Raw genomic sequence first — 27,094 nt, forward strand, 5'->3', positions numbered from 1 at the left:
GATGAATACCATTTTATTCTGATATGTAAAACCTACCAAAACTTAAGAAGTCGCCTTATTAAAAAGTACTACTGGAAAAAGCCATCCATGTTTAAATTTATACAATTATTGTGTGTTAACAATACTAAGGAATTATGTCAACTTGGTAAATATATTTTTGAAGCTAATAAGTTAAGAATCTAATTTATTTACTCCACTCTCTCACTGTATATTGTGAGCCGTGTTATTGTGTATATTATGCATTGTATTGATATGTTTGTACTGATGGGCCGTAAGGCCGAAAGTTAATAAATGAATTGAATTGAATTGTGTATATTGTTTGTGTAGATATACATACGGAATCTGTAATGCGAAAGAGCTCGAGATAATTGCAGTGTTTGTTTTGTTATCCCATTTTCCTTATTTTTTTTTATTGTATTGTTATTATGTAATACTAGGGATTGTTTTTCTTATAGTAGTGCTTTGTGTAGAGATTTCAGTCACATAGATAGTGTTTGGAGTTGAAAAACACAGTGGCTGACCATGCTTGAAGTGTGAGGCATGATGAACAAGTGGCTATAAGAAGGTAGTTTGCTGGGCACTGTAGATTATGCTCTTGTGGCATTGGAGAGTTACTGAGATTATGATATATACCATCTGTGTATTGCTGTTGTAGCCTATGCCAATTANGTGTCATGAAGATAACAGAAAGGTATTCTGTTATGTTGTATTTCATTCATTTTGTAAAGTGTGTGTGTTGATGTGAAATGTTTTTCAATTTTGTGAATTTATGATGCTGGAACTGTAACTGATAACAGATGATGTTATCTTCATGGATTATCTCATGATGAATTTAGTGGGTATTAAATTGTCATGTAGTGTATATTGAATGAATTCATGAATATATTTAGTAATGAATTCTTCCCATAATACATTTTTGTGAAATGGATCTATATATTTTTGTAAATTAATTGTTAAGAACCAGAGAAATTGTTGACTTAAATTTGCAAATGTGGTAACCTAAGATGTCTATATAATGTAACTGTTGGATTAATACGGATAAATTGTGCATATTTTGTGTATTATTATTTATTATTTATTTTTGCTATGGAATATTACTCCTGTGCAGATGAGCGATGTAAGAATGTGTGGACATTATTTTTTTGATACTAATAGTTTATGGAGTGAAGCGGTATATTTGTCGTTGTATATAATTGTCTACCTCATGTAAATGGCATTTTTTCTTGATGTTCAATATTTAGTTGGAACTGTGTGGGCAGAGGTTTAGAAATGTGTGTGATTGATCGCACTTTTCATGTTGTACTCTGTGGTTGTAAAGTTAGCCTGTGATTGTACACTGTACTGAGTGAGTTTTTGAAGTGAGTTTTTCATTACAATCTTTAAGCGATCAAGTTTTCAAATTTTGTAGGTTTTGACAAATGTTTGAACATTTGTCTTAAGGGGGGAGGAATGTAAAAGTGGAGATATTTCGGATACTTAACATTCGATATTTACGATTGACAGTGCACCACGTTTCGTCGTCCATCTTGTTGTTTTCACATTCGGAACCTAGTTACGTAACCGGAAGTGTTCCGAGTAGCTTTTGCGCGACTATTGCACGTGCAAAGTGCCGCGTTTCTGTCTATATAAAGCGGTGGGTTTGTATAGTTCGTCAGTCAGAAGTAAAGTCCTCGTAAGACTGCCTGACTCACTCTTTCTCTCCTTCTTTCTAGGACTCGTTAGGTAATAATGTAGGGACAGCAATAATGTTTAGTGCTAGGGTTAGAAAGTAGTCTGTACACATGTCTATATAGAATTCCAACATAGAGTCCGTCGTCTATACTTATAGGAGTAGGCCTCGTAGCCACTAGTATTAATGAACGGTGTTGTATCGTGTGCTTAAGGGTGTGAGATATGTTATCGTGTATTGTACTGATATTTCTTTACACTTGTTGTGTATAATAAAAGATATTGAAGTTTATATCCTTGAGTCTATATTCATTTGCCATACTTCATGTTCATCAATTTATAAGACCCCAATGGACCCAAGATCACCGAACCTGGGTGTTGGTTTTAAAGTGGAAAACCGCTCCTTTCAAAAGTTACTTTTCAGACAAAATATACAATATTTTCGACAAATCATTTCTGCAAAGGTAATTATTGACATTATTCTTGACATGAGTATACGAAGCGACTTCAATACTTCATTTTGAGGAAAGTTATGAGCCCATTACAAAATATATACACTGACATGACGCTTGTATGAAATACCTCAAACATTTATTTCGTGATATGGAAATATCGTGTCCTAAGAGGTTTGTGGATGGAAAATTTAATCTGCAAATGTGATCCCTGTCACTCTGGTAAAAACAAACTTCTTTTAACTGATTATTTTGCCTTGGGGAATTTCTTTTAATTCAATCGGCGTCAGTAAAATACAACATATGTGAGGTGAGGTCCTTAACGGAGATATCGAAATATCAATTACCATGTTCACAAACAACTGTACCTGTCGCATTGAGCGCCGGAAAAGACTATAACGACTGTTGTTACCGGCTACATCATTCCTTTCCTGTTCGCTTACCTGTAGTCACTCACATGTGCGTCTACACACTCTGACATACCCTATACGCTACGTTCTATATATATACAATATATTTTGTAATGACCCCTGTATTTGCTTGTCTGGGTCGCTGTCTCCATGCTCCGTGCTAGGTCTACCCCAAAATGAAAAAGGTCTATTACAATACACACGACCTGTTGGCGCCACGGGCAAGCGCTACCACTATTAAAATACAAACGACCTAGTGGCGTCACAGGCAAGCAATATATATATTATAATATATACCACCTGGTGGCGCCACATGCAAGCAATAACACTATTACAATAAATACCACCTGGTGGCGCCACAGGCAAGCAATATCACTATTACAATAAATACCACCTGGTGGCGCCATAGGCAAACGCTATCGCTATTCTACCTTGTATAAGGTAGTTTGTTAAGTTTTTCATTGCACTCTACGTGTAGCTGGTAGTAGAGTCTACGTGTTAGTCATTCTGAGCGGTTTAGTATAGATATATATATATGCAAGACCACACACTTGTGTTTTTCTAACGAATCAGTTTATTGCGCGGACGAATATATATTAACGAGTGCGCGGAGCGTTTCTTCATGCACAAAGAATGTATTAAATATTATGTCCAATACGTACATTGTTTGTGCATAAGGTAACATTTTGATATTTATCTCCTTTCGTTTCTTCTCTCTATCGGTTATAGACTTACTACCGTCAAGGCTTGCTTTGGTTTCTGTTGGGTTAGAGACATAATGCATCTCCTTTTTGCTCGCATTGCAAGAGAGGGAGTCTGGGGAATGTTTTTGACTATCGTCGTTGCGAGTCGCCATCATCACTGGTATGATCCTCCCGTGTGGCTAGTAACGAAGCCTCACATGGATTACATATACATGTATATATAAGGTCCTCACTATGTTTGACTTCAAACACCGGAAGTGACATCTTGCCAGACAAATATTACAAGCATTACCAGCCATTACATCTCCACAGTAACCTACATGTACGTCATGAGTAGACGAGTCATGAGCTTATATCTCCGATCGAACGCAAGGGGATATTATTGGCTGTACTTGATATACCCTTAATTAGGCTTTTGATGTGGTCACGCCAGTGAAGTTAATGTCACCTTGGTTTGAGGCGAAGCTACGGAATCATGCATATGTAAAAAAGGCCATATTTAATCGAGGCCCCTGACGGGATACTTGTAGTCTGTACATCTCGGTCAGGCTTAGGTTACAGTATCTAAGCCCTCGACTGAGATAATCCGATCTCGCTCAGTTACAGGTAAAACTATATTTATCGAGCAAAAGGTAATCAGATAGTGTTTATACGGGAACATTGGATGTTCGGATTTGAGATTGATACACTTTATGGTTTTGACTCAATGTTAAGATATGCAGGTAAAGCTCTCTTAACTATTAGTCCTATCTCGCCAATTCAGCAGCTCAGAGGATGCTACTACCAAACAGGAGTGATTTGCTCCTCTCCTTACCAAAAACAGCAATGTGTGTAATAGCAGGATTTATGACGATTGAAGCTGAAATTTACCAGAGAGCGCTTGCCTTATTTGGAAATATTTGTTGATCTAACAAATCGTTGTACAGGAACTAGTAGACAGGCAACTTGCACTACCAAGCAGCTCCAAATATAGCTGGTTCAGGAAATTGAAGATTTACAATCTTGAATCACCGTATGATTTGCAAGACAACATACCCAGTAGAATCATTTGGAAGAAGCTTGTGAAACTTCAGATCAAAGAGTACTGGTGTCAACAGTTATGTATTGACTCGGAGATGTCGAAATACCTAATCTACTTATGCATATACTGTTATCGGCCTGGAAAAAGCCATGTGGGCGAGATATAGTATATGTGGAGCTTAAATTCGCTTTTTGGAACAACATACTTTAATTTAACAGTGCTGTTTTTACCAAAAACAAAATAACCATTCCAAAACAATAGAACATTTTCTGCTTTAGGGTCATAACAAATATGGAAACTGTGCGTTCCCCACTACCTGCTGGCAGTTGTTCATGCTTGCACGAATATATCCCAGCCTGCATTATTGACTCTAATGAGGCTTATCTGACGCCTCTACTGCCTCTTGTGTGATACTTTGCTTCTTGCTTTATATATATCTATACTAAACCGCTCAGAATGACTAACACGTTGACTCTACTACTAGCTACCCGTAGAGTGCAATGAGAAACTTAACAAACTACCTTATACAAGGTAGAATAGCGATAGCGTTTGCCTATGGCGCCTTTATGTGGTATTTATTGTAATAGTGATATTGCTTGCCTGTGGCGCCACCAGGTGGTATTTATTGTAATAGTGATATTGCTTGCCTGTGGCGCAACCAGTTCGTTTGTATTTTAATAGTGGTAGCGCTTGCCCTTGGCGCCACCAGGTCGTGTGTATTGTAATAGACCTTTCTCATTTTGGGGTAGACCTAGCACGGAGCGTGGAGACAGCGACCCAGACAAGCAAATACAGGGGCCATTTAAAAAATTATTGAATATAGAACGTAGCGTATAGGGTATGTCAGAGTGTGTAGACGCACATGTGAGTGACTACAGGTAAGCGAACAGGAAAGGAATGATGTAGCCGGTAACAACAGTCGTTATAGTCTTTTCCGGCGCTCAATGCGACAGGTACAGTTGTTTGTGAACATGGTAATTGATATTTCGATATCTCCGTTAAGGACCTCACCTCACATATGTTGTATTTTTCTGACGCCGATTGAATTAAAAGAAATTCCCCAGTTGTGATTTATTCAGGGGAAATATATGCTATTATTCTTTTGACAGATTTTCTTACATTTTTCTCAATAAATCCATCTCCATGGACATCCAACCTTATGATATTTACAAGTTTAAATGATTTTTATTCCTGAATTGTGACTCTTATTCATCTTGGATAATTAACATTTAAAAAGAGATTTTTTCAACAGTTATTGATTTTTTTTCCTGAAATTTAGTGTGCATGTACCTCAATTATGTTTAAGAATAATTGGAGGAGGATTTTTTGGTGACAGGGATTGTTTAATGCTAACGGAATGCATTATTGCATTTGATATACAGTTTGGTGTGGCAGCCATATTGGAATTACCTTAACGCTTGCACGGTGTCTTTTTTAAAATAGCGTTAAGCTGAAGGTACTTGTTCCACACATTTTCGTCACTTCATTTCTTTGCATTTTTGTATAGAGGTGGTTGGACAAAAGGATGTTTATAAGCAGCACTTCATGACAAAGTAACGTTTATGAATGTTCCTTCACAACAGTAACATGCTGGCGTAAAAGGAGTGGTTTTCTGTATTGACATACGTTCTTGTATATTCTCCTGAAAAATAACAACAGAATAAAAGTAGAAATTTATTTAGTTTTCTGCTCTTTTCGACTTAGTTTTAAATCGACAGCTTTCATGGAATGTTCTCCATCCAACACAACCAAAATATTTAAATATGGGGGGGTTACTATTCAACACATATTTCGCATACTGTACGTACCATATACTGTATAAACTATCCGATTATTTGTTTACGTCCATGCTTAAACGTCATGGTTGATTTCGGTGTAACAGTAAAGGATAACCCGTATACCATCTAAAACTGTTATTACTAATTAGACACACTTCTACGACACGACATAACTAATGCTTTAATAAGTATTTTCTGAGAAGAAAAGGATAAGGATACCATGAGGATACTCTGATCTCTTTCTATCTCTGAACTCATCATTTCTAAATCTTAAATTTACACCTTACACCTTAAGATGTACACCTAAGGCCAGGCCCAAAAATAAGTAGTGACCAGTACCTTTCTGACAAAATCAACATTCGTCACATAAATATTTGTTCACTATTAAATAAAATTGATCTAATTGACGCTGAATATGGTGACTGCGACATTCGCGGTATTAGTGAGACTCAACTGAATCCATCAGTTAATGATGATGACATCCGTACTGAAACTTTTTCCACAGTCTTTCGTAAAGACAGACAGCATATACTAAGAATAACATAATTGCTAAACGTAGATTAGACCTTGAATCTGATGCTGTTGAGGTTGTCTGGACAGAAATTAAGTTGCAAAATAAACAAATGCTTGCAGGATGCTTATATCGGGCTCCAAATTATTTTGATAACTACGAGGATAAAGTAGAAGAAATTCTTGAAAAAATCTTTTATCTAAATATGAGTACCTTCCTACTTGGTGATATTAACAAGAATTTGACCCCAAACTCTCACCTGAAAAGATTGATGTTAAAGTATGGATTAAATAATATTGTAAATGAACCTACAACAATAACCTCAACATCATCAACTTCCCTTGATGTTATATTGACCAATGACAGTTATAATGTATATAATGTAACTGTGGATCCACCATCATGTAGTGATCATTGTGCTATTAGTACCACAATTTCATTCAAGACATTAAGGGAAATTGCTTTTAAAAAAACTTTGATATATTTTGATTATGCAGTTTTGCCAGTGCTAATACTTATTTATCATCAATTGATTGGGATGCAGAGTTGAGTTATATTGATGATATTGAAATCTTAAATGAAATTGTAGCCAATAAGCTAATGGCTTGTATTGACAGATTTGTATCACACAGAACAGTGACCATTAGCCCTAATGATAAAATATGGATGAATAATGAAATCCGGCTGAAAATGAGGCAGAGAAATAGGCAACATAGGCTAAGCAAATAATACTCCCACCTCGTGGGATAAATACGGACAATTACGTAATTCAGATCTTTCAATAATTAGAGATGTAAAACAAAAATATCTTAGCAAATTACAAAATTCTCTTATTGACAAAAATATCCCTCCAGGTAAATGGTGGAGAATTGCCAAATCTGTTATGACCTTTAAAATGAAAATGATACAAATTATCCTTTGGAAATTAATGGTGAATTAAAATTGCATCCTGTAGATAAGGCGGAATCGTTTAACTGTTTTGTCACATTCATTTCTACTTCAGATAGAACTATTGAAGACATTCCTCCAAATCCTACTCCGTTCCCTCGTCAACTATCTAATATCAATATTACGGTTTCTGAATCTCTTGTAAAGCCATTACATATTCTTTTTAATAAATCAGTGGAATACGGTCAATTACCTAAAGCCTGAGAAAATGCCAATGTCACAGCTGTATACAAGGACAATAGGGAGAGAAGTGACCTATCAAACTACAGACCTATTTCTATTACTCCTATGTTTAGTAAAAATGCTTGAAAGAATTATCTTTCAAGAAATCATATAATTTGTAAGAACCAATCTGGATTCCTCCCCAAAGATTTTACAGTTAACCAGCTATTAGCAATATATAATTCAATTCTCAAGCAACTTGATAGAAGAAAAGAGGCCAGAATTGTGGTTTGTGATATTAGTAAGCCTTTGATAGGGTCTGGCATGATGGACTTGTGTACAAATTGGAACAATTATGGCATTGAAGACAATTTTCTTAATTGGCTTTCTACTTGTTAACTGATAGACAACAAAGAGTAATAATTGATGGGTAGAAGACTTCTTGGCGTACACGTCCAGCCGGTGTCACACAGTGCTCGGTCCTAGGGCCATATTATTATTTTTTGTTTTTATATATCAATGACATAGAAAATGAAATTGAGTCTAATGTGATTTTGTTTGCAGATGATACCTCACTATTTGTACCTATATAGGAAATGATAACAATGTTGGTGCTGGGCTCATAGATAGGGTTTATTATTTAATCCTAGTAAAACAGAAGCTCTTCTTATATCAAATAAATTAAATGCAGATGAAATGCATCCTGATCTCATATTTCTTAACAATTCTGTGGTAAATGTAAAAAAGCATAAACATCTGGGTATTTTGTTTAACAGCCATGGTTTGTGGTCTGATCACATCAATTTTATATATAATAAATAAAACATGTAATAAGATGCATATATTTAGGTCACTCAAACACATAATTGATAGGAAATCTCTAGAAATGATATACAAGTCATATATTTGTCCAAATCTTGAGTATGCTAGTGTTGTATGGAATAATTGTAATCAAACTGAATCAGATCTTCTTGAATCTAGATGCTGCTAGAATAGTTAATGGTCTCCGAAGAGGTACTAGTCATGAAATCATCTACAATGAAATTGGATGGGACACTCTTAAGAAACATATTCATAGTCAGAAACGAAGCTATGACCCATCATGTCCGTCATCAACGTGTACTTGAACCACACATTTGGAGATCTAATACATATTTTAATAGTGTCTTTCCTAACATAATGTCTTGGTGGGATAGACCCGAATGTTATTATTATAAATGAAATCTATTAGTGAACTCAAAAAACAACTTGTTCATCATGCCATGCCCCAAAATAATGGAGATATATGTACTAAGGTTCTTAAATATTAAGGGACTAGATCTCTTAACATACTATTATGTTAACTTCGAAATCGTGCAAGTCATTTGAACTCTGATCTGTGTGTGTGTGTGTGTGTTTATGTATGTATGTATGTGTGTGTGTGTGTGTGTGTGTGTGTGTGTGTGTGTGTATGTATGTGTATGTATGTTTATATGTATGCATGGATGTATGGATGTATGTATGCATGGATGTGTGTACGGTTGTATGCATTCATGTTTGTGCATTGTGCATGTATGTATATATGTTTGCGTGTATGTACGGTGACTCCTATCTTCATTGGTACTGATCTAATTCTTATGTTCCTAACCATGTTTGTAAATATTCATAGTTCATTATTTGCTATTGTTTGAGATGGACTTTGCCTGTTGCCCAATTCCTATTAAATCTGATGGATTTAATAAAATATTTTGAAATAAGGAGACGGGAATTTTGTAAAATACATATATATATATAATAAAATGCAAGGGGGGGGGGGGGGGGGGGGGGGCTAAGCTTCAAGCCATGGAGCTCAGATTGTAATACTGTCTCTCTAACCGACTGAACAAACTAGTCAACAGAACTGACCTAGTATAGCGGCGCTAGTTATATCCTAAACGAAATTATGGGAAAGTTACTCTGTATACGAAAATCCAGAGTGAAGTGGGACAGTGATCCTTTAACATTGAACTGTTTTCATGCCTACTGGAAAGATTATTTGAAACCTTAACCCTTAAATCTGTACTCAAGTGTTTGTCAAGGCCGGCTTACATTATACACCGATATTTATTCAATGGACATTGTTTCCCGGTATTTCCCCCTACACCCTTTGTTAACTTTAGTAAACTCTAAACCATGCATTGACCTGGATTATGCCATTATGGTGTACAGTGATGACAGGGTTAAACACAAAGCGTAACCGAATCCATTTGTCGATTGATTCGCCATTTCGTACTTGTATAACGACTCAGGTCGCGTATTGCGGAGCCGATTGTGTATACATATGCCAACTAGTGCATTATTCTACACCTACATAACATTTTGTACGTGTACCTACGACGCACTGGTCATATACCGTACTAGACATCGACGTGTCACCCAGTAACACTGTACTTGAAAGGCTACACGAACATTTCTACAAGCTATTGTTCCTGTTAACTGAAGTTTACGTCTCATTGCCAAACCATAGAAATTTAGAAGACAACGGCGTCAATACATGTGGGCGGAGGGACGCCGAGTTTCCGCGTACGAGGCAGAACTGTGTTACACCATCAACAGTAAATGTGGACAGAATTAACCAATGCACATACAAAATGTAGTAATGTCTGGCTGTTACTTTAATTGATCTTATCAAATATTCGGTTGTGTTTTAAAAAAATATTCTTATCTGCTAAGCAGTCACAGAAGAAATAGTTTTCTGGTTTGGTCATGTTATAAGGTAAATTTGTCATCTAATTAATTTACAGTTGCTCAACGTATTCACAACATGACCAAAAATAGAAAACGTTGAAAATTTCACTTATCTTTTCAAAATAACGTAAGATATTTTGATTATAAATGACGTCATTTTTTTGCCGTATAAGCTTGTTTTATCACTTTGCCTTTGCGACGACAATATCAATGGCGCCGACTTCAGGGAAGATAGAAAAACACCGAAAGCTGTTGGACGTAAAGATTGCAACGAATCGACTTTGACATCAAGGAGTTTCGATAAACACATCTTCTCTTCTCTCATGACAAAATCGATAGCTCACGGATAGCTATTAGATTGATTCCAGACATTAAGAATTGACCAATTGGACGGCTGGTAGACGGTGAGAACAGCTCTTGATATGAAAGCCGGTCCATTTTACCTTTCTGTATCCGTACCACTGCTAATTTTACTGTTATTATGCATTTCAAACTGTTTTTACGGCACGACTATACTTTAAGAAATTAGGTCAGAGAAGACAATCATACCTCGCGGGACTCGTATTGGGGGAAATTATAAAGAGAACATAAACAACATAAGTCAAAGCCAGTGTTCTGCCAGTAAACAAATCGTCACTGAGCTACCTTGTCAACGGAGGTTTGCTGATCCCCAACTGTGCTACAGTTATATCAAAAGACGATCTTAAGGAGGGCTTTCTGTAAATGCGAAAACACAATGTGCAGTGGGACAGGAATAGCGCGATTCATTTTTACCTCGAAGTGAGCATTGAAGTCGTGCCAATAATGAACTTAATATATTTTTCACGTTTTCACATATTGAAATGTTACAAAGCATCATCCTGACGCACTGCTACCATGTATCGTAATGATCACCATGACCAACCCTATATTGTAGCTATAGGTAATACGTAGACGTGTAATACTCAGTCTAAATGCAGTATAACAACGAGCCCGTAATTGTTACTAATAATACAACATTCGCAACAGAATAGTACTAATTGTTTAGGTCATATGTTTTGTTACCATATTCCTGTCTCTTTACCAACTACTGTACGTCTAGGTACATTTATATCTATATATAAAGTATCATGTGTACACGTATTCGTGCTAGTTGAATTAAAACATTTTGAACCGTAACATGAGTTATGAAGGTATACATTTAGAACAGCTGGTCGGTGTACTACAGTAAACGAGTAGCCACGAGTGTGTGCGATGTTACAAGGCATGACGCCGCTAGTGCCCGTCAATATCCAACGTTTACGTCTGTGAGCTTACATTCGGATTTAAGTGCTGTGTTTACAAGGAAATCTTATATCAATCGTTGCCGGTAGGTAAATTCGTATAATTTGATTGTTATAACGGTGGATTAACATACTAATATACTTTATTTTCATAACAGCAACTCTGTGGTTAGTTTTAACCTGTAGCTGATATGATTGTAAGTTCATTACTCGTTGATTATTTTTTCCAGATGGTACCTGCGTATATATTCTAAGTCGGGCTTGCTTGTACCGTTTAAAACTATAGTATATATAAAGGATAATTATAGAGAGATTTTAGAACAGTGACGGGTACAACCTGTTTGTAATATACGTAATATATATATAAGCAAATTAGGAATGTTAAGCCGGTCAAAGAGCTATGGCGGGTTGCTATGCCTATTTCCACATATGCGTGCTTGAATTGCCACCGGGTACTGTCATGACTCGTCCTGGGTGGATTATTGTAAACAGGCCATTTTAAGTCCATGGCTATTAAGACATGCGTTTAACAATAAAGACTCAACACAATGCTTATTACGCGTTATTTCTATGAATTTAAAACAAAAAATATGCTTTATGTTACACAAGATCGTACAATCATTACCAACAAGTTTTGAAAGGATTTAATGTTCATAACTACTGCCTGTGTCATGCCGCTACCTGCTTTTTTACAAAACACACATCTTGATTTCGTTTTTCCTGCACCTTTGAATGGCAAAATGATATATATTATTTTCGAATAGCATGTCTTACACGTGTATTGCGATCCTTACTTTGTGCTGCAGTCTTCCTGCATTTTTAAACAAATGAGGCTATCCTCAACGATCAATTTCCCGTATTTTCAGTAATATATTTGCGAAAATAAAAGTTCATATTTTTTGCTTGACTTTTTTTTAATTTTGACGCAACAATCCCATATTTCTTGTATTTCAGCATCATTTATTTGTGTTTAATTAATAGATAAAATTACTAGTGCCAATTGGAGGGTAAAACGATTCATTATTATCGTCTAAAATGATGTCTTATCTACAAATCATATGCTGAAATATTTTTCATTGGAATAAAATTTGATGGACAAACGTTTTAATACATACTTACTCATTCAAGTGTGTACTCCTAAGATGATATTTACATCTCGCATGTAAAAGCGAGTTCTGTTCCTAAAATGTGTAATGTCACAAAATTGTATTCTGGCTTCCTTTTAAAATCTGTTAAGTTTTTTTATGGTGCTAGCAGCATCTCTTTGTAAATCGTTGTAAGTGAGAACAAAAACAACAATAACATGTCAACGTGAACACTGTTTTTATTACAAATCTGTCCGAGTTTGGTCTCATTTATAGATCGGCAAAATGGGATAATAATGTCTGACTATTCGGTTATTGATTTTGCTAACCGGCTAACCGTTGACAACCCTAAATCAAAATAAAACTTAAACAATGACATCGTGTCTAGGTTTTTCACCAACCGAAATATTCTTTAGTATACTGTTTATTTGACGGGATGCAATAGGGTTATATCAAATATGTATAAATCTCATTGGTAAAAACAACAGTTTGGTGGTTTAATACGGGTAGTGGATCCATACACCTGTTGTTTAAGAGTGCGTTGGTTGAATATAGCAAAATATAACATAATATCCCCCCCCCCCCCCGCGTTTTAACATGAAAAATGTACAAAACCACAAACTGCTACAACGGAAAAAAAAACCCGTTGCTACTAAATGTGTACGCTAGTGTTGAAACATACCCCTTCGGTCGGCCACGAGCCGAAGACAATTTTATTTAAACGTGCATCTTGCTGTCATTATTACATACATATGATACTTTACTCACCAAATTTAGTTACTTCCTCGCTATCGTAAATATTCATCTTTTACATATTGTTTAATTATTGGCGGAGTGTAGGATGACTCTTCTGCCTTTCTGTCGCAGAGAGAAATTCTCTTTTCACTCTTCGCTTTGATCATTACAACACTGATACGTCTAAAGAATTATCTGTATTTGTTATTTTCGGTTTCTATCTATTAATTAACTTTGGTGCACAGTGTCATGATACAAAACCAAAAGGATTATATTTTTCGGTTGTGTAACTGTTTTTCTATTTTACATTTTGTGATATGGGATTGTTACTTGTTTGCATCTTGATAAAAGATAAACGATTGTTTGAAGTTTAACAAAGAGGTGTGGCGAGTTAAGGTTCATGTAAAGTCTGTTTTCAACTAAGTTACAAAAGGTCATAATTTTTGAATTTTACCTCGATAGCCCTTATTTTGGTATCACTACGATCCTTAGGATATGAGTAACAGTATGTATTAGCTTTCAGTTAAGTTCAGTTCGTTAATATTGTTTAAATTGCATTAATTACACGTTATGCAGGAAATAATCTATCTACACAAAACAGAGTCGATTTGCAATGAAACATCAGTCAAAATCTCTCTTAGAACTCATTTAAGGTAGTGGGATTGTTAAAAGTTAACGAAACTGCTCCAAAAGACTGATAATCACAACTTCAAAGTCAAGTCATTAGTTAATTTCACCATAAAAAATCAGCCATATTGGAACTACTTTTGTAAAACTATGGAGGCCTATGTAGTTTAAATACCATTACCAAACATCAAATTTTTTTAAAACCACCTTTTTAACCGAAAAATAATGCATGATATGTATATTATGGTTTGTTTAAAAAAAAGAGTCATTAACAAATATTAGATCACAGTAGTTGATTTATATTGATAATTACATTAATTAGCATATTACATACACATACAAGACATTTGAATCATCGTATAAAACATTAAACCCAGTGTCACCTTATTATATGTCAACGGAATAGTAGGTTAGCGATAATGTGGCATATATATCAGTTACTAGGTATATTTGTAATTTTTGAATACAAATAAATACCAATTATTCAATGAAATTGACATAAATTCCATACATAAGATTTCAAGTTGATGTATTGTGCTATCATTTTAGCGGTTGGAGCATGTGTCAAATTTCAATTTGATTACCGTTCATCATTATTGAAGCTTTTGGAATAATCGCATTTCTTCTAACGTAATCAAGACATTGGCATATTTACCAATTTATATATCCGTAAAAACAATATTCTCTGCAAGTTTCTGCCAACTAAATCAGTCAAGTTTCACTTTCGCGATGGGCTATTCCAGTACGATTTGAGTGTTCCAGTACATCACACGCGAGTGTTCAAACTTTGGAATGTTGCTTGACATGTAGTTGCAGACGTGAAAAAAAGCTTAGATATCTTTTGCTTAGTGAGGAGGATACCACGACAACATCATCCCATTGGATATCACCATATCATAATTGTAGCTACCAATATTTACAAACACACAATGATGGGGCAATCAAGTAATCCTGCAAATAGTCAATTCTGTAACCCTTGTCATCCCCTTCATAGAGATTTCTATACACTGCATCATGAAATCCATCATTTTTATAAAACTGAGTACTGCACAGTTTTAGATTGCCACTTTGTGTGTTTCAATGTCCTCTGGTGGAAAATGAGTCGTCGGACAAATTTCATTCAATGTTCTTCGTGCATTTCTGGAATAGACAATAATCATGCATTGAGGTTGACGAACATCTATTCCCAGTACATTACATGCAGATGTAAACACTTTGGAATGTGTGTGTCTTTAGAGCTTCCTCCTCATATGTTCACGGCAATGTTGTTATTTGACATGTGCTTCTATGGCTTCAATTAGTTGTGCTGCACACCTGTGTTATAAAATAAATAAAAAGTTATCATTAATGTTAATTAATTGGTATTCATTCTCTATTAAAAATTCACATTCAGATTCTTTGCAGACTAATCTCTTTTACCAAAGCATACTAATGGCGCCTTTTTGAGTGCTGCTTCACTGAAATGCAATGCAGGAGACACTAATTTGACACATGTTCTGCTTCCATGCTTCCATAAAGTGTTTACTTTTTATTGACACTTCAAACAGTAATATAAATAATCGGTTTTTCAATAAAAACATTCAATTCCATAAGAAAGAGCATGTGCATTGACCAAAATGTGCCAAAAACTTGTAAATTTGTTTTGAACAAAAAATATTTTTGCCTTCATTTCGCATTTCCTGTTTGTGTCACTTGTCAAAATACAACACACAAATCTCGTCTTACCAGGACATCGACTCAAGCAATACATTATCTATGTTTACTTTATGTAAATTACAACTGTATTCTATCCCACAAACCATACTTACAACAAATAAACATTGTCGATCTTCTGCATCTCAGCGTTTTCTCCTCTGCTTCATGTTGTTGACGGCTGATACACATTGCCGGAAGTGACGCCGCACAAACAGTCCGATCTTGGATATTATGATTTCTTTTTCTGTAGTAATACTCCTACATTTGTGTAATTCAATTCGGCATCAAAAGTATTTTATTATTTAAGGAATTATACTCTTGTTTTGATAACTATGACAGAAAATATTGTCATTTTTGTAAATTAACTGCGGAGCGATATCGCCATGTCGTCCGGTACGAAAATCATACGAAGAGGGAGAAAGTTGGTCTGAATATGGACAAAAAACCTGGTTACGACATGTGCTTGTTATTTATGGTTTATTCGATATCAACGCAGTCTATTTCGTGTCGTTTGGTGTTTTATGGACGCACCGATCGCTTGTGACGGAAATAATCACCTTTTTTGACAGTTAAAAAATATTGGCGGCCTCCTTTGGACAGCACGGTGACTTTCGATTTAACCAAAATCCATGTATGGATGTTTAAACATAATTTACTTCATAGGAGTACCTCACTGTATATACTATCTCATTTTTGCCAAAGTTTCAATTCTCAAACATGAATAGGTTATCAGTTCTAATTTTCCCCCAAAATAGTGGCAACATATTCACGAGTCACTCATTTATATTTCAAATAACACTATTTATTGAGTGCGTGGCAAACGTTCAATCATGGCTATAGGGGGTTTGGATTAATAACTTCTAACATAGAAAACGACAATTCAGCACAGCTTGTAATAAATGTAATATTTACACATGAAATAAGGGGACCTGAAGGTCAATTCTTAGTGTTTACATTAACCTTAAGGTACGCTGAGCACGTATTTCAGGTCACTTAATGCAGACGGTCTAAAATACATGATAAATAACCACGTGTGTTTGAAGTACATGTACGCTCACTGTCGTACCAGCTGATCAGAGATATTGATTAACGCTGATATAATAATCAATCATGAATCAGTTAAGCAGTTTACGTACACTTTGCATGTTTACCTTTGGATATTATACAGTAACGCAGCTAGTTGTTGAGGGTGATTGTTTTCTGAAATACAAATATCTCCAAAATCAAATCACAAAAATATTATTAACATGCAACTCCAATTGATAAGTTTTTTGAAAACGAATTGATTAATAAACATTTATCTATTTATCATTGAGAAAATATTATTTTTTATTCTGGAACAAAGGCTCGAGCTCTCAATCTGACGATTGCATGTACCAAACAAACCCTTTTACCGTCTCAGTTACGAATTAAGGTGATCAGACTATTAACATTTCATATTATTGTTCAAGATGGAATGCAATAACATTCAAGTTTTTGGCCTTCATTTGTTTTTTATTTGTTTTTGGTAACAGCACATCCTACCACTTTTTCAACATTGATTGTTTAAGATCAACAGCCCAAAATATTTGGTATCTAAATGCGCATTTAATGTTGGGCTACCAAAAAAACCATATCTAATTGCATACTGTCCAAAATTGCAACTTTGACGGCCTGTAAAAATTGACGTACGGCGCATATCCAAGACACATTTTTTCTGATCATAGAAATGAGGTCCATTTAGATCGAAGTTAGATATCTAAATTGGCGAAAGAGAAGGATTTTTATTTTTATTTTAGTATTGGTCTGATTTAGGTCGAAACAGGGACAAGTACGCCATACTTCGTTTATTGTCGACTCTGCTTTTGTTTCCTCTTTCATAATAAAAATATGTTAAAGTTTTAATGAATCACATAACCATGAAAATCGCTTTAAATAAACACTTATTTTGGAGAGGACGAAGGCCTAACGATTAAGTCACAGATTATGATAATATTTGTTATTACCTTATTCATGCCTCATGACTTTTTATTCTTTTATTAGTCATAATACCCTTATATCAATGGTAAAACTGCAATGTAACACTGGATAACTTTCAATTTGTTTAAGAAATAAACTACAACAGTGTATGAGGTTGTCAAACTTTGGGAGAGATCCGGTCTTTATGAAGATACGTAAACAGGTAAACAGTGAAAAAATTGACATACATTCGTAATAAAGTAAAATGAAAAAAGGATATTTAAAAACAATGCTCCCATCGGTTAGTAAATTGGATTTAAATTTTGGCATAACACCAACGATAATTGGAATTTTTGATACGATGTAGGGATGTACCAGGATAACTGGCGACGGTTGCTTATAATATAATAGCTTATAGAACTTTTATTGTGTGATTTTGCTTTTAGTTGCAAAGTGTAGTGTAGTCTGAGTAGGAGATCGTCAAACTCGTTGCATCTACTATTTTGCCTAATTTTATTAAAATATGCTTTTAATCCACACAGAACAAATAATATCAAAATATACAGTATTTCTAAAACACATTTTACTGAAATCCTGCAAACCAGACGTCAATTGTTTAAATAAAAAATATTAAACAGAATAATGTCATTTATAACATAATGCATCATGTAGTTAAAGAAAAAATTATAAGCAAAGTACAAAGTGTAATTCAATTTCCTTATATACATAACATTCCAACGAAAAGGTAAACTCAAGTCAATTTTTAAACATATTTTGTATAGTTTAAAATTTATGCGAAAGAGTAAGACCACGGTATGAACTCATTCTATTGAGGAATTCCATGCTGTATTTGTTGAGCTAGCTAGGTTAGTCACGCAATCTTTAATGTACGACAATGAAGCGCATTGTCAAACAAAAAGAAATTACTTTTTAAACAAAACCAATCCCATTTCTATAACATTTAATCACAACACAACAATCAAAGTGTTGAACGCGCTTTTTAGTTCAAGTTTTTGGCGAACGCGCTTACGATTAATGATGTTTTTGCATCTTATAGGAAATGGTACGACCGTAAAACCAATTATACACATTTTGTTTCTATGTTTATACAACCGTCAACAGCTGTGCTTTCTAGTATAATTCCGATTCTGTCACCTGCTTTACAATAATGATAAAATCTACAACAAAGATCTTGCGACGCTCTCGTATTGATTGATAGAATATACAGTAGACAGGTACCAGGTAACTATCAATTTAGGTCACTAGGCAGATGAAGATTGGTTGAGTTAATATTTGATAAGGGACCTGTAAAATGATACAGTACGTATATACTGTATATACGTACTTTGTAATGATAAAATTTAGATAAAAAAATCAATTATCTTTTTAACATAAGGACATAAAGTTGAACGATTACATATAAACGTAGCTTTATTTCAAAAATTAAAATGTTGCGATTGTTTAATGTATATTTAATTATTTAGTTACAATTTGTTTCGGCACTTGTTCTTATCACGCATTTACACAGCGCAGTGATACATATCAACTGTATCATAATTGTAAAAAACGCCAGATAAAATTAAGAGAACCTGAGACAGTGACTTTCATAGATATTAAACTTCATCTGTAGGCCACTGGAGCTCATTGTTAAGATTTATTTTGCTTAATGTTCTAAGGTCTTTTAAGGACGTGTGGGGCCACTGGGGGATATTTCTTCCAACAGAAACATAAAAGGAGCGTTTCACGGCCCAAAAACTCGTTCCATGTGTTTTATGTCGTATTTGACCGACATCATTTTTCAGGTTGTTATATATTGTTTGTCAAGGATTTTAAAAATCTGACAATGTACAGGAATAAAACCTAATTTTTTTGATAACTTAAGAAAGTGAATTATGTGATAAAACATGATAATGATACCTTTCTATAAAAAACAATAATTAATCTCTATTTGTATAACTCTTTTAGAGGACACGCTTTACTATCGTACACAGTGTATATGAAGCCGTACTGTTATCAACCGGTAAGTCGTCTTTACGGTCGAGATGATTAAATTAAATCGAAAATTGTAATATAATTCCTATATTGGATATCTTTCTGTATATATGAACGAGATTTTGTTATATATATTATAGTAACGAAATGTCATTTATATAAGATATTTTTGCAGTTAAGAGTTTCAAATATCCATGTGACGATAACAATATATATATCAAACAAAACACTAAGACTACATTTCGCTAGCGCTTTCTCCTATCTTTGGGCTCTTCAAGCGATTTGAAGTTTTTTGTGACGTCATAAAGGGAGTACAAATACTTAAGACGTCAAAAATAGTGATTTTTTTTTGTATAGACCTAGTTTATGTGGTCTGATATTCATTATAAGTAATCACATATTCTTTAGAAGATATATCATACAATTTTATGAAAACGTTATTTTCCGAAATGTCAAGATATTCTATATAAACCTAGTATTTGTGATTTTATATTCATTATAAGATATTTCATATATTCTTTGAAAGATACATCATACAATTTTATGAAATACAGACTCAATCGTGCTAATATGGAATACACATTATATTGGCTTGTAATACTATTAAGTCAATTTAATGCATAACAATATTAGAAACATTGATACTGCTTACAGATTCTAAAAACCAGCACGTATTCTTCTGTACAGAGACGCATATAAGACATGTATATACGTCTCTGTTCTGTAAGGGGTCGCTTTATTATCTTCCAAACAATTGTATTGTGTTGGCAATATGGCGTGGTTTTGTTACACCACAAATATTTTGAATTGAATTCCATACAATCGAGGCGGTATCAATATCTGTTCGATAATCAAGGTCGTCTCTGATGAACCATATCTTTATGTTTAAATAACATATGTCCTTTATACAAATACAAATGTTCGATTGGCTCCAATGCACACAAACAATCACACCAGCTGACACTACATTATTTACACGGTAATCAATTAAGCACACAAAACAGAATCGATAGCACAACATAAATACGAAAATAATGAAGCAACCATGTCATATTTCAAAATAAGCAACATCGATTCAAATGGGGTAAATTGACATCAAGGGGTAATCAATGTACTGAAAGCGCTAAAGGGGTAACACATGCGAAACAAAATAGAATAATCATAAATGTTTTCTAATTCGGAGTTTCCGAAAATATCCAGTCATAAAACGTCATATTTTAGAGCAGTGATGAAATATATTCACTAGTGATACTGAATGGAATTATATTTTCGTTAGATAAAGACGGACCCTATTATACACAGTGTTTATACAATCTCTACTGAAAGGCGAAACGTCTTGGGTCGAGCAACACAAGAAAAATACAATTTCGTCACATCGTTGTACAGGTAAATAATACAACTCGCTCACTCAGTCATAGCTTGACAAAGGGGGACCTGTCGTTCTTGAAACATTGCGATACATTTAATACGTACATTGTTTGTGTATCAAGTAAAATATAATATAAAACCATGGAACTTATAAATTAACTTCTTAGTGAATTCCCTTTCCCGTTCAGTTGCTATAAATATTACTTCTGTGAGTATACACGTATATCTATATAAGTATTAGTTGGGATGCAGTACCTATATTGAACCATACTGTTGTGATTACGTATATGACCTAGAATAAAGGGCAATGAGTTTCGCCTGCAGTCCACCATTAGTCAGATACTGATTTCCACCATTTTGTTTCTACTAATGACAAGTAGTCATACATTTTTATAGACTGGTGGATCGTATTTTAAAAAAAAATCCCGATAAATACTACGGCGAGAGTAACAAAAGCAAAAAGCAATATTCTATTATCAAGTAAGTCTGCATTTAATTATCTCAGAAATGCTTATATTCTTTCCAAACTGCGAAGGAAAATATCATCGCATTAGCTTAGGAAGTTCTAAATATTGTATTTGAAATGTCCGATTTCGCATGCTTGGACTGTATCATCGCTGCTTAAAAGTGGTATTCTGAAATTTTCAACAGTCGGTGATAATAAAGCTAAGAATACCGCGCTACGGCTAAGCAGCTTGGTTTCCCAATAGGTCACGTATCCTATAATCCTTTGCGCGTCCATCAAAATGTGTGCAGATTCTCCGGTCTGTTAGATTTCACATTTTACGAACCTCCCATTCTCATTTTAGAATAAAACCCCTAACCTAACAGTTATTTAGACTTTAAATTGTTTAACAATGGAAAGCCTAGCAGGTAGGTTAAGCCAAACAATGGAAAGCCTATTTGGCAGGTATTTTTAGCCTAACAATGGATAACCTAGTTGATAAATTAAGCATAACAATGGAAAGCCTAGTAGGTTGGTTTAGCCTCACAATGGAAAGCCTAGTTGGTAGGTTTAGCATAACAATTGAAAGCCTAGTAGGAAGGTTAAGCCTAAAAATGGAAAGCCTAATTGGTAGGTTAAGCCTATCAATGGAAAGCCTGATAGGTAGGTTTAACCTAAAAATGGCAAACCTAGTCGGTAGGTTCATCCTAACATTGGAAAGCCTAGTTGGTAGGTTTAGCCTAACAATGGAAAGCATAGTTGGTAAGTTAAGCCTAAAAATAGAAAGCCTAGTTGGTAGGTTCAGCCTTACAATGGAAAGCCCAGTAGGTACATGTATGTTTAGCCTAACAATGGAATGCATAGTAGGTAAGTTAAGCCTTACAATGGAAAGCCTAGCTAGTAGGTTAAGCCTAACAATGAAGAGCCTAGTAGGTAGGTTCAGCCTAACAATGAAAGCCTAGTTGGTAGGTTTAGCCTAACAATGGAAAGCCTAGTAGGTAAGTTCAACCTAACAATGGAAATTCTAGTTGGTAGGTTCAGCCTAACAATGGATAGCCTAGTAGGAAGGTTTAGCCTAACAATGAATAACCTAGTTAATAAATTATGCCTTACAATGCAAGCCTAGTTGGTAGATTTAACCTAACAAAGGAAGCCTGGTAGGTAAATTTAGCCTTACAATGGAAAGCCGTGTTGGTAGGTTTATCCTGACAATGGAAAGCCTAGTAGGTACATGTATGTTTAGCCTTACAATGGAAAGCCTAGTTGGTAGGTTAAGCCTAACAATGGAAAGCCTAGTAGGTAGGTTTAGCCTAACAATGGAAAGCCTAATATGTAGGTTCAGCCTTACAATGTAAAGCCTAATTGGTAGGTTTAGCCTAACAATGGAAGGCATAGTAGGTAAGTTAAGCCTAACAATGGAAAGCCTAGTTGGTAGGTTAAGCCAAACAATGGAAAGTCTAGTAGGTACATGTATGTTTAGCCTAACAATGGAAAGCCTATAAGGTATGTTTTGCCTTACACAGGAAAGCATAGTAAGTAAGTTCAGCCAAAAATGGAAAGCCTAGTTGGTAGGTTAGGCCTAACAGTGGAAAGCCTAGTTGGTAGGTTAAGCCTAACAATGGAAAGCCGAGTTGGTAGGTTAAGCCTAACAATGGAAAGCCTAGTTGGTAGGTTAAGCCTAACAATGGAAAGCCTAGTTGGAAGGTTAAGCCTAACAATGGAAAGCGTATAAGGTAGGTTTAGTCTAACAACGTGAAGTCTATGAAAGAATGATTAGCCAAACAATGCCAAACCTATAACATAGATTTAGCCTAACGATATGAAGCCTAAAAGTTAATTTAGCTTATAACAACTTAGTATAGCTAAGTGAACGTAGATAATAACAACAAAATCTCCCAACATCTTTAAGCGCTGAAAGTCAAATTACTTTTTATCATGTCACGGTTTAAAAAAAACATTGGCTAAGCAATATGAGGATACTTTAAGTATCCCTGTCCCTCTGCACTGAAATTTTTCGTATATGCGGTTACCGCACCTTAACTTCCGTTTTGATATAACTGTAGCACAGTTGGGCACTTCTGTTGACTAGGTAGCTCTATTGATTAGAGCGATAATATAACAGTAGGAAGTATAGGGTTCGAATCCTGGTCCAGCCAAGCCTAATGTTTACATTCAGATCAGTGTTATGATTACATTTTGTTTATTTCGTCTTCATTATACATTTTTTTATGAAAGTCCAGAAAGGTATGTTTTTTTTATTTATTAAAGCTATAGTAAAGCCGAAAGCAACAGTACTTTTACAAAAATTAAGTTTTTAAATGAGGCACGGTGGTCTTTAAGGGTGCGTTTGTTTCGTATGCTATGAGAGACTCTCTGTGCTATAAATAGGGTAACGCGATATATCTGAAATATAATCATCGACATCTAGCTTCCCTTATGTAGATATATGGACACAACTTGTATTGAAAATATGATTTAAAGCAACTTTCATTTGAAAACAAAATTTTGAAAAGTATTTTGTCTCTTTTTCAGATAAGATGAAGCTGGAAGCCAAATGGTTTTGCCGACTGACTGCGATTTGCGTTTTATCCAACATGATTGGAATATCCCTTTATTACAGCCAGTATTTTATTAACACGTTAATACATGTAGCACCTGTCAAAGAATTCTCAAACGAATATCCGTCACATAGCACCGATGCGACTAATTGGACAATTACACTTCGAAACATGACAAACACAACTGGAAAACAAATAAAAAATATATATTTCTATAATCCCCAGTTTTATCACGTGTTCAATGATTGGATTTCAGGAACTTGGGGAACGTCGAAGAAATTTGAAGGTTGTCCCGTATCTGAATGCATTGTCACAAAAGGAAAAATCCCAATTGAAAAAATCGATGCAATTATGTTTAAGCCAAGAGACATGAGTTATTGTCCTCCGATCAAACCTCTGGGACAAGTGTGGATATTTGTTGAATTTGAAACACCAAACTATTATTTTCGAACAAAATGTTTTTATGATCTTAAAAATAAAGTGAATTGGACAATGACATATCGGCGTGATGCAGATTTCCCTGTTGCACATGGTTATTTCAGGAGAGGCAACAAACGTAAATACAGCCAGAAGGATCTGGACGATATTTTTGCAAAGAAAAACAAGACAGCTGTTGTTTTTATAAGTCATTGTCCCACTGTTGGCAAAAGGTTGCAATTTATTAAATTGTTACAGTCATATGGAATACAAGTAGATGTGTTTGGTTTATGTGGAACCAAAACTTTAAAAGATTGTGGAAATGAAGATCGCTACAAGGCATCATTTAACGTATCGGGGGAATTGAAACCCGATTGTTTTGGGACTGTTCTATCACAATATAAGTTTTTTCTGTCGTTAGAAAATTCCCTCTGCATGGATTATACCACAGAAAAATCTCTTCACCGGATTATGCAACATCCTATCATACCAGTGATACGAGATGGAAGCAATGCTTCCATTTTTCATCCACCTCATTCCTACATCCACACAAGCAACTACGGATCTGTTAAGGAGCTAGCCCAGCACATGAAGATGTTGTCTGCCAACAAAACAGCCTATTTAGATTATTTTCAATGGAAACAACACTACCATACTGAAGATATGTACAAGGAATGGAATTCAGCATTTTGTAGGATATGTGAAAGACTTCACTACCCTGAAAAGTACAGGCGCGTTTATCGTGATATTGCAGCTTGGCACATATCCCCTGGTGGAAAACATGTTTGTCATGGCCCAATGGATCTCCGCTGATTAACGGAACAGCAGGTAGGCCATATCTCGCGGATCTCAACTCCTTAGATTTACAGGAAGGGGAAAGATATCTTGTATGATTGAAAGGAAAGAACATGATGGATTTACGGTCGACCTCAATCGGTAATGAAATTATATACCTAATGCTTTAAAACCCGGTCATTCCATAATCGCGATTTTTTTTATTTTTTTTTGACAGTTATTTGAAAAACACGTATGTCAAAGTTTTATGGCACTCAACTCGTAGGACTAACAGAAAAGCACGTGCGTCATTGGTCAATGGACCTCGACTGGTAAGTTTGACAGGAATGCATGTGCATCATGGTCCTATAGATTTTACCAAGTAAGATAACCAATAAGTGGGTGTGCCATCGGACTATGGATCCAGACTTGGTAAGATTAATAATGTGCCTGTAATATTTTAAAGACTGACCTGATCAGAGTCATTTAAGCGGAACGTATGGTGTAAGATTTCAACACTATTTACATTCGATCCATATACACTACATTTTCTGAGTCAAATATGCGTCATGGAATTTGGACACACGTACGTGTTTGAGTCACAGGCATTAGTGTGTTTAATATTTAAACAGGTAAAGTTATGTTAGAACAATAAGTTTATCTTATTGCAGAACGGTTAATATTTACATGGTGCCAATGTTTGCTTATTTTGTGAAGTTGGTACAAGAATTAAAAACAGAAATTTGCACGAATTTATTCCCCTATTTTACATGTAATTTCCATTATTTCAATTCAGACTTTATATACAACAGAAAGACTTTATCCGGGAATTCGTCTCATATTTATTCGTTGCTCGTGCAATTGGTTGGAGTCCTGTCTATAAAATTGTGAACTTGTTAAATACTTAGGGTAACCGGCCGATGATGTACATGCATCATATGTTATGAAAGAACTACTTGTAAAGTATATATATTGCTGCGTCCATATATATTTTGATTGTATACACCTTATTTTTTTCTTTTAATTGAGGATTGGACAAGATAAAACATGGGTCTATTGTTGTATAGACCCAACACTGGAGTGTACTACCTAGAGTGAAGTTTATTCAGAGTGTACTGCGGTTTACGGTCTATACATCAATAGACCAATTTATAATCTTGTCTAATCCTTATAATTTATTTTTGATACCAGAAAAGAAAACTAAAAAAACACAAAATACGTGTCCTTTTTTTTCGACAACAATCATATTTTTTTATGTGAATGGCGAGACGGCTTTTATGTTGATCAGTCAAAGGCCGTGTTCTAAGTTCCTCAGGCGCATGATTCATATTCATTCTCTTAAACAATTACCAAACAGGGTCATGTCTAGATCTTTACTAGTCGTCGGGATTATTTCAATAGCATCTGTTCTAAAATTGAATTTTATGTTCGGATTTCCAACGTCAAAATTCATGGAAGCAGACCATCATTTAAGTTTGACGTTGTGTACAACGTCTGCAAAATAGGTTCATATTTATTATCACTTTGATTGACTGTAAACACAAACCAATGAAAAAACGTGTTACAAACAATATCAAGTTATCAGCATTTCACCAAAATTCTTTTTCTTCACTGATATAAAAATCAAAATTAAAATAAAAGAATAATTTTAAAATTGGTCACAAATTGAGAAAAAAACGTTTTACATTCCAGTATTACGAACCATAAGCATGATTTGTCGTCAAAGACCTAGATAAGCTTAGGTTGTTGACATAGCTAGGGAATCTAAATAAGTTATGCCTCTTCCGTGCCGAAGTGGAAATTAGTCAAAAAGAAATTTAATTAAAGTAATATATAGT

At 34.8% G+C, this 27,094-nt stretch overlaps 1 protein-coding gene across 3 annotated transcripts; it reads left to right on the forward strand.

The window, feature by feature from the left end:
* Positions 1–3,510: 3,510 nt before the first annotated feature.
* LOC110466725 (alpha-(1,3)-fucosyltransferase C-like) lies at positions 3,511–27,094 on the forward strand. Of its 3 annotated transcripts, none has more exons than XM_021523440.1 (2): positions 3,511–5,229; positions 24,040–27,094. In XM_021523440.1, exon 2 carries the CDS (start codon positions 24,045–24,047, stop codon positions 25,293–25,295), a length of 1,251 nt encoding a protein of 416 aa, XP_021379115.1. In that variant the 5' UTR covers positions 3,511–5,229; positions 24,040–24,044; the 3' UTR covers positions 25,296–27,094. The 3 variants fall into 3 exon arrangements, with proteins under 3 accessions (XP_021379115.1, XP_021379114.1, XP_021379113.1); XM_021523439.1 differs by having other exon boundaries at positions 3,511–5,208; XM_021523438.1 differs by lacking the exon at positions 3,511–5,229 and adding an exon at positions 9,884–11,708.

Source organism: Mizuhopecten yessoensis, unplaced genomic scaffold (assembly GCF_002113885.1).
Source record: "Mizuhopecten yessoensis strain PY_sf001 unplaced genomic scaffold, ASM211388v2 scaffold11143, whole genome shotgun sequence".
Classification (NCBI taxonomy): domain Eukaryota; kingdom Metazoa; phylum Mollusca; class Bivalvia; order Pectinida; family Pectinidae; genus Mizuhopecten; species Mizuhopecten yessoensis.